We start from the raw sequence: 15,427 nt of genomic DNA on the forward strand, positions 1-15,427 counted from the left end.
TACAAAATATAAATATATATAGTGCATATAGCTAGATCATTATGGAAAACTTTTGAAAGCATAGCATTATGTAAATTTTAGATGTTACTATTAGTTCAGTAAACTGACCTGTATCAAAAAATAGATCTAGGACTTATTTTTTTAGGCAACTTTTACTTGTAAAAACTCCAGGATTCGAGCTTTCTTAGTAAATCCTAGTAAAAAGAGCCAGTTCTTTTCAAACATATATAGGACTTCTTAGCTTCTCAGCTTACATCATTTCTACTGCTTAGGTTTCTTTTCTTATTCACAGCAGGTTAGTTTCCATACTGGGTATTATTTTCATTTCCAGAGGACGGATGATTCTTGGCTTTTAGTTTTATTCATTGAAATGATGTCTCCATTCTCCCGTGGTGCTTTGCACCGTTCTCCTCTATTTCAATAGAATAAGCTTTTCTAAAGCATACACTACATGCAAGACAATGTACAAGGCATTGGGGAAGCCATTGTGCTAGTGATACAAACCAAGAGTGTGTGCCCTCAAGTTTACATTTTACTGGGGGAAACACTGGGTAAGCAGCTAAGGATGATGCACATGGTTATTTAAGGAAGGAGAGAGCAGCTGCTGGGGTGGGACTGAAGATAAGAAAGACATTACCATAGGAGTCAGCACTTCATCGAGCCCCTCAAAGCCCAGGAACTCTAAGATGCAGAAGTAAGGACTTCATGCTTTTCAGGCAAGGGAGATATTCTTGGGGGAGATGGGGTACACAGAATGTAAAACCCTAATTCCCAAGCTGGAAGTGACCTCTCCTTCATCTGAATTCTTACTATGCTCTGCACTTGCATGATCTGTTTTGGATCTTAGTAATTTTGTCTTTTTCTTTTCTCCCCTCACTTTCTTGAGACTTGTGGACTTAGATTCTTATTCTTTTCTTTATCCTTCTCAACCCGATACTTCATAAGCCTTCATCACTTTACTCACACATCTGTGGCAAAAAGCAAGCAAGTAACTTAAGGCCTATTTAACCATTAGAGAACGTTTGGTACCAAAATGTTGACCAAATTGGATCGTGCACTAAGGATGATACCAGGAATAGAATGAAGCCTTTCAATTCTTATGACAGTTTAAAATTTTAGGACTATTACTTATGAGCAAGTAAGCCCCAGAGTTCCAGGAATACCCACCATCCTCCACTACTCCCTAGCCCCAGCCTTGCTTCCAGCCCAGCCCCAACAGCCTTTAATCCAGGAAAACAATTCCTATACATAGGATCAACAACAACTGTGAAAGACCCTGCCCGCTTAGCAATCACAGCTATTGAAGACCGAGATAAGAAAGTCTTCAGCACCATAAACCATCAAATGGTTCAAAATTAGAAACAGATAGGATTTTGTTATTACATATGACATAAAAGAAGATGCATTGCCAGGAAAGTGTTGGAAATTAGCTGATTATTAAATTTTCAGTGAGAACATTTATGCCTCAGCAGATACTACCAATTGGTGCTTTATTATTTTAACTGTCTGAGAGTGTCAGAGGTTAGCTAACTACAGGCTCAGTCCAAGGACTCCAAACAAACTAGGCCTGTGACCCAAACCTGTTTGTGTGCTCCCAGAGCTAAGAAAAGTTTCCTATCTGTAAATAAAGTTTTATTGTATTTAAAAATGTAAAAACCAGCCTTAGTGAGAGAGTAGTTGGGCCAGTTTGTGTATCCCTGGTAGACTTAAGATGGAGAAACGATGAATGATGGAGAAAATATTAATAATGTAAATTAATCTTAAAAGTGTGTCATGCCCCTGCTTGTTAAACATTCCCCAGCACCATACTTCTCCCCCTCCTTACCATTGCTAAATCATTCGTTGCACCTTAAAGACCATGAGACCTTCTATCCCACTTGTAGTTAAAACTGCCTTAACTGCCATCCCTCACTCTTAACATAGTGCTTTGCACATAGTAAATGCTGAATTAGTGCTTTAAAATGCTTTTATATTCATTCATTCAGTTTGTTAAATATCTACTGTGCACAGGCCCTAGTGCTTCATGATAAGGCAAATGTAAATTTTAGACAAGTCACAATTTCTTGTTACAGATGGGGAGCTGGAAGGGACCCTAGAAGTCATCAAGTCCAACTCCCTCATTTTACAGATAAGGAAAGAGGCACACAGCGATTAGATGACTCCCTCAGAATTGAGGTGTTCCTGACTTCCATCTCAGCTCTCTACCCAATAGCATCTAGCTGCCTTTGAGTTTATACTCTAGCAAAGACATAAGATGCATACAAAGATAACCATAACATGCATGATAAATAGTGCATTTTTAATTGTTGTTTAGTCATTTTTCAGTCATGCCCAATTCTTCATGATCCCATTTGGGGTTTTCTGGGCAAAGATACTGGAGTAGTTTCCCATTTTCTTCTCCAGCTTGTTTTACAGTTGAGGAAACTGAGTCAAACAGGATTAAGTGACTTTCCCAGGGTCACACCAGATATGAACTCAGGAAGATGAATCTTCTTGACTCCAAGTCTATCCACTGCACCACCTAGCTGCCTCTAAATAGTGCATTAGAGAGGTGTAAAATAAAAGGTGGAGTAGATACAATCAGGGAAGACTTCTTTTTTAAAATTAATTTATTTTTCAGTTTTCAACAATCACTTCCATAAATTTTAAATTTTCTCCCCCTCCCTCTCCTTCCCCCCAAGACAGCATGCAATCTTATATGGGTCTAGGGACGACTTCTTGAAGGAGGTGGTATTTAAAGGATGAGTAAGAATTAAATAAGTAGGCAGAAATAAAAATGGAGAGAGGTCACTCCAGGCAGAAAAACAGTTTGAGCAATAATACAGAGGCAGAAAAGCACAGGCCAAGTTGGGGGACGAAGAATAGTCCAGTTGTACGGGACTATATATAGTGTGAAGGAGAGTGGTGTGAGAGAGGGGCAGGAAAGAAGATGCTGCTGGACTGGGCAGAACTTTTCAAAATCCCGACAAAATTCTATCCTCCTTGTACAAATCTTGGGAGACAGTTCCATTACCTCTGAGAGACACTATTCAAGGTTCTATGAAATCTTACTGTAATAAAAATGTTACATTTTAACATAATTTTAACTACCGTTAGCAATATTAACAGGGACAGAAGAACACAAGATAATTTCTGTAAAGTGTTTAGCACGGTGCCTGGTACATTGTTGTCGTTCAGTTGTTTCCAACTCATGGAATTTTCTTGGCAAAAAAACTGGAGTGGTTTGCCATTTCCTTCTCCATAGCAAAGAGAGATTAAGTGACTTGTCCAAGATCACACAGCTAGGATGTATTTTGAGGTTGGATTTGAACTCAGATCTCCTGATTCCAAGCTCAGCACTCTATCTATTGTGCCAGCTGCCACCTGTGGTACATAGTAGTAGGTACTTTAATAAATGTTTGTCCCCTTCCTCATTAACTGTCATCTCAATTAAGTCCACATTACATGAAACGTTCCATATTCCTAGTTTCCAGTTCCCTGACAAAAAAAGGGAGGGGGGAGTTGAGTTCTCATATCTCTATTTTTGAGGTCATTATACCATCAACATACTTTAAGTCTCAGATGTGGTCAGTGGCCAGATTAGTTTGAGAAACAGTGAATTAAGGAAACAAAATGGCCATCAATGGAACAGCAACATCTTTAAAATGTATCAACACATGCATTAAATAAAAATCAATCAAACCAGTACGTGAAGTGATTATAATGATCCATTGGCCCCACTACTTAGGATGTCTGCTCCATCTTCAGAGTAAAGGTGGGATCAAAGAACAAAACAGACTTTCTTTCCTGCTTCTCAAATGTTAGTTCTATGTGATACAATGGTATCTATCCCTTTATTATAACTATCAACACCTGGCTACTAGGTAACTGTGTGACCCAAATACATATGTCAACAGACCTGTCAACTCAGCAAAACAATCTTGTTTGGATTAATCTTTTCTCTCAATCAAATGTTACTGGATTGAACACAATGGGAAATTCAGGTGTCCTGTGTAGACACGTTAACTTTTATGAAGGGCACCAAATGACTCTGATTAGATATGTTGTTGGAGTAGACTGTGCCAGCCAGCAACCAAGCAAAGAAGACACTAAAGGTCCCATTCTTTCCAAACTAGTCAGTATCATATGAACCAAATCGAGATCAACTCACCTTCATATATAGGACGTAACTCCTAAATAAGAGGAAAGTAACATAAGTACACACTGCAAAAGAATTTATAGAAAGCTACTATATTTTTTAAAATACGACTAATGAATTTTAAGAGAAACTTACTATTGTTTTTTTTTTGAAAAAACAAATAAATAAGTTCCTAAAATACATAAAAAACACAAAGGTCCCATATTAGTGTAAAAGGAATCCAGAAAAGTGGAGAAGTTTAAAGAAAACTGGGATTTTTGTGGCTGAGAAATATAACATGGATAGGATACTATCTCTTGCCTGCTTACTACTAATGTCTGTGTGTGTGTGTGTGTGTGTCTGTCTGTCTTTCTTGTTTATTATTAACTATTATTATTATTTCACTCCTGGAGCAGCCCCTCATTCATTTGGAAAGCCTGAAACTCAACAACTCTGAGATTTCCATCAGCTCTATAACTCCCTCCTGTCTATTTTTCTACCCCACTCTAAACTCCAAGGAGATTCCTCTGTGGCTCTTTGCAGTGGACAGAATCAACAATCAATCGATCAAAAAATATTTATTAAACACTTACTATGTATAAAGGGCACTATATTAGACACTGGAAATAAAAAGACAAATGGAATAGTCTTTGCCCTCAAAGAGTTTAATTTTGAATGGAAGAGATAGTATGTGTCTATATTAGATAGACATCAAAGTAGATATAAAGTAAGTTTGGGGAGAAAGGCACTATTAACTGGAGGACCAGGAAAGGCCTTCGACAGAAATGAAATTTGAGCTGAGTCTGAGCATTCCTGGAAGAAAGGAGCAGCCAGTGTAAAGGAATGGAGCCTAGACATAAATAGTCCTATGTGAAGAAAAGCAAATAGGTCATATAGAGTGTGTGGAATGGTGTGTGGTATAATAAAGCTGAAAGAGCTGATGGGGCCAGGTAGTGAAGAATTTTAAATCCTAAATAAAAGAGTTTATAGTTTATTTTAGAGGTAATAGGGAATTTGTTGAGTTGGAAAATGGCATGGTCAGACCTGAATTTTAAGAACATTGCTGTGGCACCATTTACAGGTTGATTTGGAGCAGGGAGACCAATTAGGAGACTATTACCATAATCCAGGGGAAAAGCAAGGAGGTCCTGCGCTAGAGTGGTGGCCTTTGAGAGTCGAGAGAAGGGCAGGCATGCAAAAGCTGTTGTGGCGATAGACGACGAGATTATATCTTATAAGGAGAAAACAGACTAAAACCTGGGACAAAATGCAAATTCTCTGAGATGGAGAACTCCCCAGGATGTCTTTTCATGATTGAGTGTTCTCTTTAGTTGTAGAAAAGTGGGAGAGAAATTGGAATTGATGGAATGTGCAGTGAGATCTTCTAAGACTCAAAGGGACTTGGAACAGGGTTATAGGAAGTCTCTCATATTGTACAAGCAGAATGGCACACAGTTGTGTGTGTATACTTTTATATAACTTATATTTCTGCTGTTGTTGGGGAAACCAGAGATGCTTAAATTTTGACTACTGGGAGGAAAGGAGGGAGGGAGGAATTCTGAATCCCTTTCAAATAACTTGCTTTGCCAGTGAGAAAATCCATCTGAAACTGTGGCTCAGGTAGGATCCTAACTATCCCCCAGTATTTGGCAACCTTGGCTGAAAGGCTCCTCCTACCCTTTCTAGCCTTCTCCATCAACACCAAATCTTGCAGCTCCACTTCTCATCTAATCACATAAGCAAGTTCTCACACTGCTGACACACATTCTCATTAGTTTCCAAATGAGGTACAGAGAGAGTGTGGAGTATATAGTGGATAGAGCATAGGACTTGGAATCCACTTGAATTTGAATCCCATCTCAAACACTCACTAGCTATATGACTCTGGGCAAATAAATTAATCTCTTTCCAGCCTCAATTTCCTCATATGTAAAATGAGGATAATAATACCATTTATCTCACAGGATTGTTGTTAGAATCAGGTGAGATAATTTATGTAAAAGGACTTTGAAAGCCTTCATATGCTATATAAATGAAAGACAATAGCAAAAAAGACAATAATGATGATGATGATTACAAAATGACTGCCTTTCCAGACAGTCAAATGTCATAACTGGGCGATTTTATTTGTGGTGATGACCTTTATAGTGGTGATCTATGAAGATTATATAGGGAAGGAAATAAGCATTTATAAAGAGCCCACTGTGTGTAAAGCACTGTACTAAGCCCTTTTTACAAATATTATCTCACCTGATCCTCACAATAACCTTGTGATGGAGGTCCTATTATTATCCCCATTTTACAGTTTAGGAAACTGAGGCAAACAAAAGTTAATGACTTGTCCAAGGTCACACAGCTAGTGTCTGAGGCTAGATTTGAACTCAGAATCTTCCTGACTCCAGGACTAGCATAGGTCCATTGCATCACCAGTTTTTTCTAGGCAAGTTCTTGTACTATGTTATCAAGAAGTGCAGGGCCTAAATTTCTTCATCTATATAATGAGTTTTGGACTAGGTGATCTCTAAAAGTCCTTGTAGCTCTAACATGATCTCTGTGATCATATGAGTCTATGAATCTACATTCTCTTTAAAAAGAGGATTTTTACTAATCTGTCAAAATGTTTATCAACCTTGCCTATATTCACAATGATGCGTCTGAAGAAGGCATTGATAACCTGTAATTAACAGATGTACAGTTCTAATGCTGGCAACTGTCCAGATGTGCTCTAATGTTGCTGACCTCACAGATATGTTTAAGGTCTTTGAAAAAAAAAACATGGATAAATAAAAAATATGAATTTACAAAATGAATAGTACTTGGAACGTGATTATTTGTATTCATATAGAATTTCTTTAAATAAGAACTCTCCTCAACCGTTACTTTGGTTACAGATCATTAACTACTTGGCAAAAAGTCTGAGGAGCTTGGACAGGGCGAGGGGGAAGGGGTGAGGTTGGAGTATCTGGAGTCTATACTAATTGGAAAGCAGAAATTGTAAACTCTTTGTGTCTGATTTCATTTTTATAAACTCAGTGTTGTACTTGAATTGAAATACAAACATCTCTAAAATTATAACATAAATCAGCAAAAAATTGTTTGATTTATTTTAAAAAAACCAAAACACTGATATGCCTTTGACATGTCAATAACACATTTATGATATAAAGCAAGGTAAACATGTATTTGACTAAATTTTTTTCTTAGCTTCAGTGTGACTTCTTTTGGACACAGAATACCTGAATTATATTAAAATGCATAACTAGAATGAGGTAATTGGCTTCTTTTTTATTCTGGGCTCTCCTAATAATCCTCTGGAGTTAATTTCTCTATTCTTCTCCTTTTCTCAACAGCCAAATGTATATGCACAGCAGGAGATAAATTATTACTGAGAGACCTGTCACATTTTATGGTCCTAGAGGTCCTAGGGGAAAACTTATAGAAAAATGCTATGAATCATAAAGAAAAAATAGAACTTAGCAATGTTGTTCCAAATCTTTTTTGGTCAACAGCAATCCTAAAAGCTGGATTAGAAAATATAAACTTCTAAAAGCATATATAAACTTCTGGCAATTGGGAATAAGAGAAGTATTTTTTTCTTCATCTTTTTCTTTTTAGAGTTAATATTTCAAAAAAAAGAAATGCAATTTGAATTAAAAAAACAAAATTATATTTGTTATATTTCTAGGAAATATTTATCTGTCCATGCAGCTAGAATTAAATCAGGATGAATGATAGATTGGGTTAATGCAAGCCTCAAGCTGAGGTTTTGGGGTTTTTGGGGGTTTTTTTTTTGGCCGCATCTACAACATACTAAACCATGCAGTCAATACAGTGAACTTGGCAGATGCTTCATTCAGTCCATGTGGAAGTGGCATATGCCAAAGACAAGATGTGTAAATTCTGATTATCTGGAGTTGGACCTTATTATGTAGATGGAAGCTGGAAGAGATTTCATCATCAGACTGGCTTAGATAATGATAGGATAAACTACTTTCTAGTATTTTGCAAGGATCTTTAAATTATTCCTAAAGTTGAGATTTAAATCACCCTGAAACAGTAAGATGTAAAGGAAAAATAATCATTAAATGCAGCATAGAGAGCTCAGAAAAATCCTCAGAAAAAGAATTTGTTTCCCAACTATATGTATCATAGTAGGAAAGAAGACCTGAAGGATTTACTTTGGACAAAACCCCACTTAGCTTTCTAGTTTTACCCAGGACACAACACAATGGATTGGAATGTCATTGCTCACCATGTTTGTATAATGGAATCATTCCCTTTTCAGCAATTGGCTTCTTGATTGTTCAGTAGAGAGAGATAGGGCAAATAGAGCTCACATTTTCCATCAACTAACTCATGCCTTCATTCCCTAACTATCTACCATGTACCTCTTCTGTTCAAGGCTCTGTGCCGGGTATTCTAAGAGATCATGGGATCAGTCTGAATCCCTCATTTTGCAAATGAGGAAACTACACACTGATGGCAGTTCAACGACATGCCTAAGATGCTATCAGAGCATCTTTGTAATGGCTGGCTGGTCAATGAGGAAGTCATTTTTGGTGACATGCTCTTCAACCCTGCTGAAAAGCTTCCTTTTGTCTTCCTTCTTAACAGCTAGCTGATCTTCATATGCTACTTTATGGTTTAGGAAGCCCTTTACAGACATTATCTCATTGGATTTTCTCAACAAAATAGGGGTAAATTATAGTTTAGTAGTAATACTGTTCACTGGAGTCTCAACAAAAGCAACATTATCTTTATATTTTTAAACAGCTTATAACCATCACCTGTCTTCTTCTCCAACCCCCAGTGGCTATTACAAGTAGAAGTGGGGGAAGTTGTGGGCGTCTTCTGTCCTACTTCCAGTAGTCCAGAGACTAGAAAAAAAATTGAATCCTAGCAATGGGAAAGTGATGTCAGAATACTAGATGCTAGTTCCTTGTGTTTCAGATCCATCATGGAAGACTATCTGCATACACTTGTCTTCTCCAGCATGCTCCTAAGTCGCATATTTTACAGGGTTTTTGGTATATATATGTATATATGTATTCATATACACATATATATGTGCATACATATATACATACATACATACATATATATATTTTCTCAGTTTCCATGGTGAAAGTTATAGAGTCAAAGGTCTACAACTGGAAGATACCTCAAAGATCATCTAGTCAAACCTTCTGAATTTTTAGAGGAAGGAACTGAGACTTTAAAGGGTTAAGTGACCTTCCCAAGGCCACAGGTTGTGTCAAGAGGAATCAAGTCTTCAGTTAAGCCAAGGTTTGTATTTGCTCCATCAAATAACACTACTTTCCTCATAGCAAGTTTTCTATTTTCCTATGCCTCCAGAAGGTGCACCCTCTCCCTTTCCCCCTTCCCCCCTCCCAGATTTTCCTTTGGTTCAGTCAATGTAATTGAAAAGATCTAGCTCATTCAAAGATGTATTCCCAGGGTTCTCTCTCTGGGAACCTGAGATCCACAGCTCTGTCACTGACTCACTCAATAACCTTAGGCAAGGGCGAAGCTTCCCTTTTGTCTTTGTTCCTCCCCTGGATGATGAGGGCCTAATAATAATGCTGACCTCATAAAAGTGTGTCCTAGGTTGAAGTGATTCACAGTCATGAATTATTTTATGCCAAACAAAATGTGAACCTCAGAGCTAAGTATCTCTCTGTAATGGAGCTTGATATTAAAGTCCTACCTAAAATATCACCATCTCTAAGAAGTCTTTCCCAATCCCCCTTAATGCCAGAGGCTTCCCTCTGTGATTACATCTAGTTTATCCAGCATATATCTTGTTTGTACATGATTGTTTTTATATTGTCCCCCTTCTTTGCACCCTCAGTGCTTAGCAAAGGGCCTGGCACATAGTGGGTACTTAATAAATACTAATTGACAAATTGACCTTAGTGGGCATAAGACATAGGGAGCTGTTATGTGTTCTTCAACTCTGTTGAAAATCATATTGCTTTTGTCCTCCTTCATCATAGCTAGCTGATCTTTGTATCCTACTTTATGGTTAAAAAAGTCCTTTATGGATATTACATCATTTGATTTGCTCAACACTCTTGTGAGGCAAGAGGTTTGTGTCATCCCTTTTTCCAGGTAAGTAGACTGAGGCATAGAGCAGTTTAAGTGAATTGTAAAAGTCAGACCACTGTCCAGTGGTAAAACTCAGGTTCAAACCAAGGTCTTCTGATTTAAAACTCAGTGTTCTTCCCATACCATACTACAGTTGTTCCTCAGAACTCATAAGTGGCTTCCTATTGTGGCTAAGATAAAATGCCAACTCTGTGGCACATTTAAAGCTTTTCATAATTTGGCTCCAGCTGACCTTGCCAGACAGATTATGACACAGTCCTCCCTCTTACACACCTTCTAACCAAACTGGCCCTTCTGATGTTTTTTATACGCTGCATTCTGTTTCCTGATGTGCTTTTGCCAGTGCTGTCCCCTGATTGTTGTCCCTCCTCAGCTCTGCCTCCTACAGCAGAATTCCTAGCTTCCTTCAAAGCTGCCATCTACCATCAACTAAGCAATCAATTATTTTTTTAAAAAGTTATTAAATGTTTACTATGTTCCAGGAACTATGTTAAGCATTGAGGATACAAAATAAAAAAAAAAAAGCAAAAACTATTTCTGCCATCAAGAAGCATCCAAGGGAAAAGCAACATTGCAAAAAGCTAGGAACCTAGAAAAGATATAGAAGGCAATCATCTCAGAGAGGAAGGCAAGTGGGAAAGGTTTCCTGGAGAAAGTAGGATTTGATCTGAGATTTGAAGGAAGCCAGGGAAATTAAACAGCAAAGGTGAAGGTCGATAGGATTCTAGTCATGGGAGGACATCAATTGCAAAGGCAAAGAGATAAAAGACATTGTGTGTAAGGATGGGATCCCTTCCATAGTTAATGTTCTTCACCTCCCCTCTCCCCACAAATTATGTTTTATTTACCTTACACGTACTGTGTATTTACTTCTACGAGTATATGTAGCATCCCCCCTCCCTCCCTCCAGTAGAATATAAACTCCTAGAGGGCAGATCATGTCTTGGATTTTTTGACTTTTATATCCCCGATTCCTATCACAGTGCCTGACACATATTAAACCCTTTAACAAATGCTTCTTGACTGATGAATGAATGAAAGAATGGCTGCATTCAGAAGTCTGGCTCTTAGTTAAGTTGTCCACAGAAATGGTTCTTGGTACAGCATATATGGCTTGCAGGCAGATGCAATGCCCTTAGCCAGTGCAGGTATGAGGCACCATATAAGACATAAAGTGTTCTGACCTAATTAGATACTTGGATCAGACACAATGCTGACTGAGGCAGGGCTTGGGTATCTCTGCTCAAGTAGCCAAATTCTCATCATGCTCTACAGTACTCCAACAAGTATATCACAAAAAGTTAACTTCTAATTTCTAGAAAGCACAGAAGGAATCAAGAGCTAAGAAATTATCTAGTCCTTTAAAGTAAAGGCAACTTCAACTATCTGAAGGACTCTTCATCTCTAGCACAGTGCCTGGAACGTAGTAGCTGCTTTAAAAAACTTGTTCAGTCAGCTTCACTAAACATTTATTGGGCATCTACTATGTGCTGAGCTACAAGTTGAAGATACAAAAAAAGATAAAAGACAGTCCCTGCTTTCAAGAACCTTCCAGGCTAAAGGGGGAGACGACATGTAAATAAATCCCGACTATTAAGTGAAGGGGAATTAGACTTACGTGCTTGATCTCCAAAGGCAGAACTAGGATCAGTAACAGAAATTGAGGGGAGAAAGATTTTGGCTCAGTATATCAGCTAACCACCTAACAACTGGAGCTGTCCAAAAACAGAATGGCCTATCCCAAGCAGCAGCAAGTTCCTTCTCAATAGAGATGCTCCAGCAGAAGCTGGATGCATGTTACGTTACATGGATGCATGCAACTTGCCAGATGTTACAGAAGAGATTCATGTTTTAGGTAAATGTTGTTCTGCATGACCTCTAAGTTTCTTTCCAAATTTGAAATTTCTTTGATTCTATGAAATGCAGTCTCAGAGATACTAAGCAATTTGTCCAAGGTTACATAGCTTGGCACAGAGGCAAGGACACAAGCACGGAACCAGGACGTTAAACCAGGTCTCCCAATTCTTAGACCTTGTACTTTCCAATACCCGCCACTACCATGTACTTCCTTATTTAGCCTTTTGGAAATTCTCAGCCTGCCCTTGGAGTTCCTTTATCAACTTTTTCCCTCTCTCAACTATCTCATCAACCTTTCTTTTCATTATTCCCCACTACAGACTTCCTATTCTGACTAGACTGATCAGCTTACTATGTCCTGTATGTAATTTGCTTGTTCCTGATCTTATCCCTTGGCAGATGTTCTTCCCTTCACCTGGGACCACCTCCTTCCTTTGTCAGCCAATGCCTCTTGCACTCCATTCTTACTCAAAACTCACCTCCTCTAGAAAGTTTCTGAAGGCCCATTCCACTCTGATCACTTTTTTCCTCTCTGTGTTTATGAACACATCGTGTTTCCTGTGTATTCTTATTCCTTTATATCTTCCTAGTATGGGATGGTGGAGGAGAGGTGGCTTCTATGGTGATGTATTTATACAATGAGCACTTAAAAGATATTACAAGATAGCAGCTATATTTCAAGGCTTCCAAATAAACTCATTCTAAGAATGGAAAACCCAGATGCTTGTCTTGGTATTCATCTGGGTGGGGCTGGAGGGGGTACAGGCTATGGAGATCAGGAACAGGTTGGGCTAGGGTGTGTTTATTACATCAGAAGGCTTGGGAAGGATTTGGCATCAAGGTGGACAAGGGTAAGAAGGTTGGGCAAGTGGAGAGTGATGGGAAACCCTGTCTCTAGGTGAGGAGTTATTGGCTTCTGCAAGAGGGAGAGACAGTGTTTGTATGTATGTGTGTATGCATGTACATGTCAATACCACAATGCCTTAGAAGTAGTATACCAGGTTGGGGAGAAGGTATGGGACAGAAGGCTAAGTGTGGAGGGCCATTTCAATTCCTCTGGTTGGCTGACATAGCCCACTGCAGGGGGTGACTTGACAGATGAAGGCTTGATTTCTGAATCCTTGGGGTTGATACTGAAGAAATGAAGAATTGGGGACAATTATTTTGTCCTTCTTACCAAGCCAATAGGTAGAGACATTCCCTAGGCCTTTGTTATTCCTTTTTTTAAAAATCCAAAAGTTTCTTAAATTTTTTTCTCAATTTGACAATTCCTGATATTTTCCCAAATGTAGAATGGGAGATAAAAATACAATGAATAACAGGAAACACTCCTCCAAATTCCAAAATTTCTTCATTGTGAAGAAATTAATACCTCATAACGTCTCTAAGTTGAAATCATTGTGCATGTTTTTGTTTTTAAGCCTTGTGACCAAATGATCTTCCTCTTCTTTTTTTTGTAAATAGTATTTTATTTTTTCCAATTACAAATACAATCATACTTTTATCCCTTTTCCATAGTGGAGCAGAGAAAGCACTGAACCTGAGTTCAAAACCTGGCTCTATGAGATGCATGATCTGGGACAAGTTCATTAACCTTTTTGAGCCTCAGTGTCCTTGTAAAACAGGGAAAACATAATAACACTCGTATGACCTATTTCACAGGAAAACAGCTTGTAAACTGTAAAGCAAAGTATGCATGTAAGGTAGTATCACATGGGACCTATACTAGTCGAGTACCTTATAATGTTGTATGTGCATCATCATCCATATAGATAAATTTCTGTGTAGAGCAGTGGATCTTAACCTTTTTATATGTGTGTCATGGACCCTTTTGGCAGTTTGGTGAAGCTTATGGACTCTTCAGAGAAAAGTTTTAAAATTAAAAAATAAGCATAATTAAATATGTAGGATTACAAAGGAAGTCAATTATTTTGAAATACAGTTATCAGAAAAAATTAAAAGTGAGATCAAGAAGAATCTCTCAGGGAACCAAATGGTTCCTCTCTGCATTTCTGAATGTTGCAGGGACTTGGATGAAATGTTATAAAGTTTATGAGCTGAAATTCCAATTTTCTTAAGCAGAGTAAAAAGGCTTAGGGGTGAAGGGGGAGAATTTGAATTCAGGTAGGAGGAAGGCAATTTCTGGCACAGCGTTTCACCGGGCAGTGCCCATCACCCCTCATGTTATTTAGGCCCCCTCCCTCCTTATTCTGAAGCAGAAGGAATTGCCGGTCTTCTCTTGTTTGGGTCCCACTGCAGAATATCTACAAAGCTGTTTGACTCACCTGGGGTTCGATCATCCAACCCTGCTCCCTACTCTCTCCAGAGACAGCATATCGAAAAGCCGAGTAAACAGGTATCTTTTCTTGGGTGCTGTACAGGGTAGCAAAGCGCTCCTTGCCGTTGTATTTTTGACAGATTTTCACGTGGAAAGGCTCAGCCAATCCTTTAGGCGGGGTCTCTTCATAAAAGAACTTGTTACATTCAGCAAAACCGGCTTCATCCTCCCGGATAATTCTGCCCTGTATGAGCCAGGAGAAAACAAAGAGGCTGCAGAGGAGAAGGAGAGATGCTGGTCTCATGTTGGACTTCCTGAAATTCACTGTGCCCTCCTTCAGCTCTGTGGGCTGGGGGCTCTCTCTGAGAGGTCTGAGACTGGAAAGCAGCAGAGGAGCCCTGCAAGTGGATTGGAATCTGGGAATGGTTTACAAGGGAAATGAAATTCGAAACCCAGCCCTTCCCTTCTGGGAGTGGACTCTTTCTACAGGCAGGGCACTGCCAAACTGCATGGAAGCTGTAGGGTGTCATGGGCTGCAGAGACAAATCAGCAACTGGAGGCTGTACCTTTGGGTTCCCCCTCAGGAGATGGCTTTAAGGACTTGGACTGCAGCTATCCGAGTGTGTAGAGAAGGAAAGGCTTCAAGGAAGGTTGAGTCCTAGGAGATAAGGGGCGTGTGTGTGTGACGTTGATCCCAATGCTCAGGATATAAATGTCTGAATTTAGAAAATTCAGAGTATGAGGATACAAGCCTAGGTTCTGGTGCATGGCACATCTTTCCTGAGAAAGTGCTGTCCAGAGCTAACACGGATCTAAAATGTAGCGTTAACTATAGACTGCACGGTAAATGCATATGTAAAATAGTTACATAGTTGTTCTTCAGTGGAAAATTTCAGAGAAAAAAATGAAATGCAAGGAACAAGACTGATTTTTATGTGATACATAGAATTTATCTCATTATTTTACAATTAACCCACGTATGTACACCTACACCCACACCCACCCCCCCCAGACCCCCCCCTCCCCCACACACACACAACCAGGTACCTGAAACTGCCTGGAGAATG

The 15,427-nt window shown here is 38.9% G+C and overlaps 1 protein-coding gene across 1 annotated transcript in view; it reads right to left on the bottom strand.

Annotated features, from left to right (window-relative positions):
* Nucleotides 1-14,889, bottom strand: part of ENDOD1 (endonuclease domain containing 1) — a 34,260-nt gene extending 19,371 nt beyond the window's left edge. The window contains exon 1 of the mRNA XM_072611305.1: nt 14,368-14,889. Within this exon, the coding sequence (XP_072467406.1) occupies nt 14,368-14,664 (297 nt within the window). The 5' untranslated portion in view covers nt 14,665-14,889. The remainder of the gene's footprint in view (nt 1-14,367) is intronic.
* Nucleotides 14,890-15,427: the final 538 nt, after the last annotated feature.

The sequence above is a fragment of the Notamacropus eugenii genome, chromosome 5 (genome assembly GCF_028372415.1).
Source record: "Notamacropus eugenii isolate mMacEug1 chromosome 5, mMacEug1.pri_v2, whole genome shotgun sequence".
NCBI lineage: Eukaryota > Metazoa > Chordata > Mammalia > Diprotodontia > Macropodidae > Notamacropus > Notamacropus eugenii.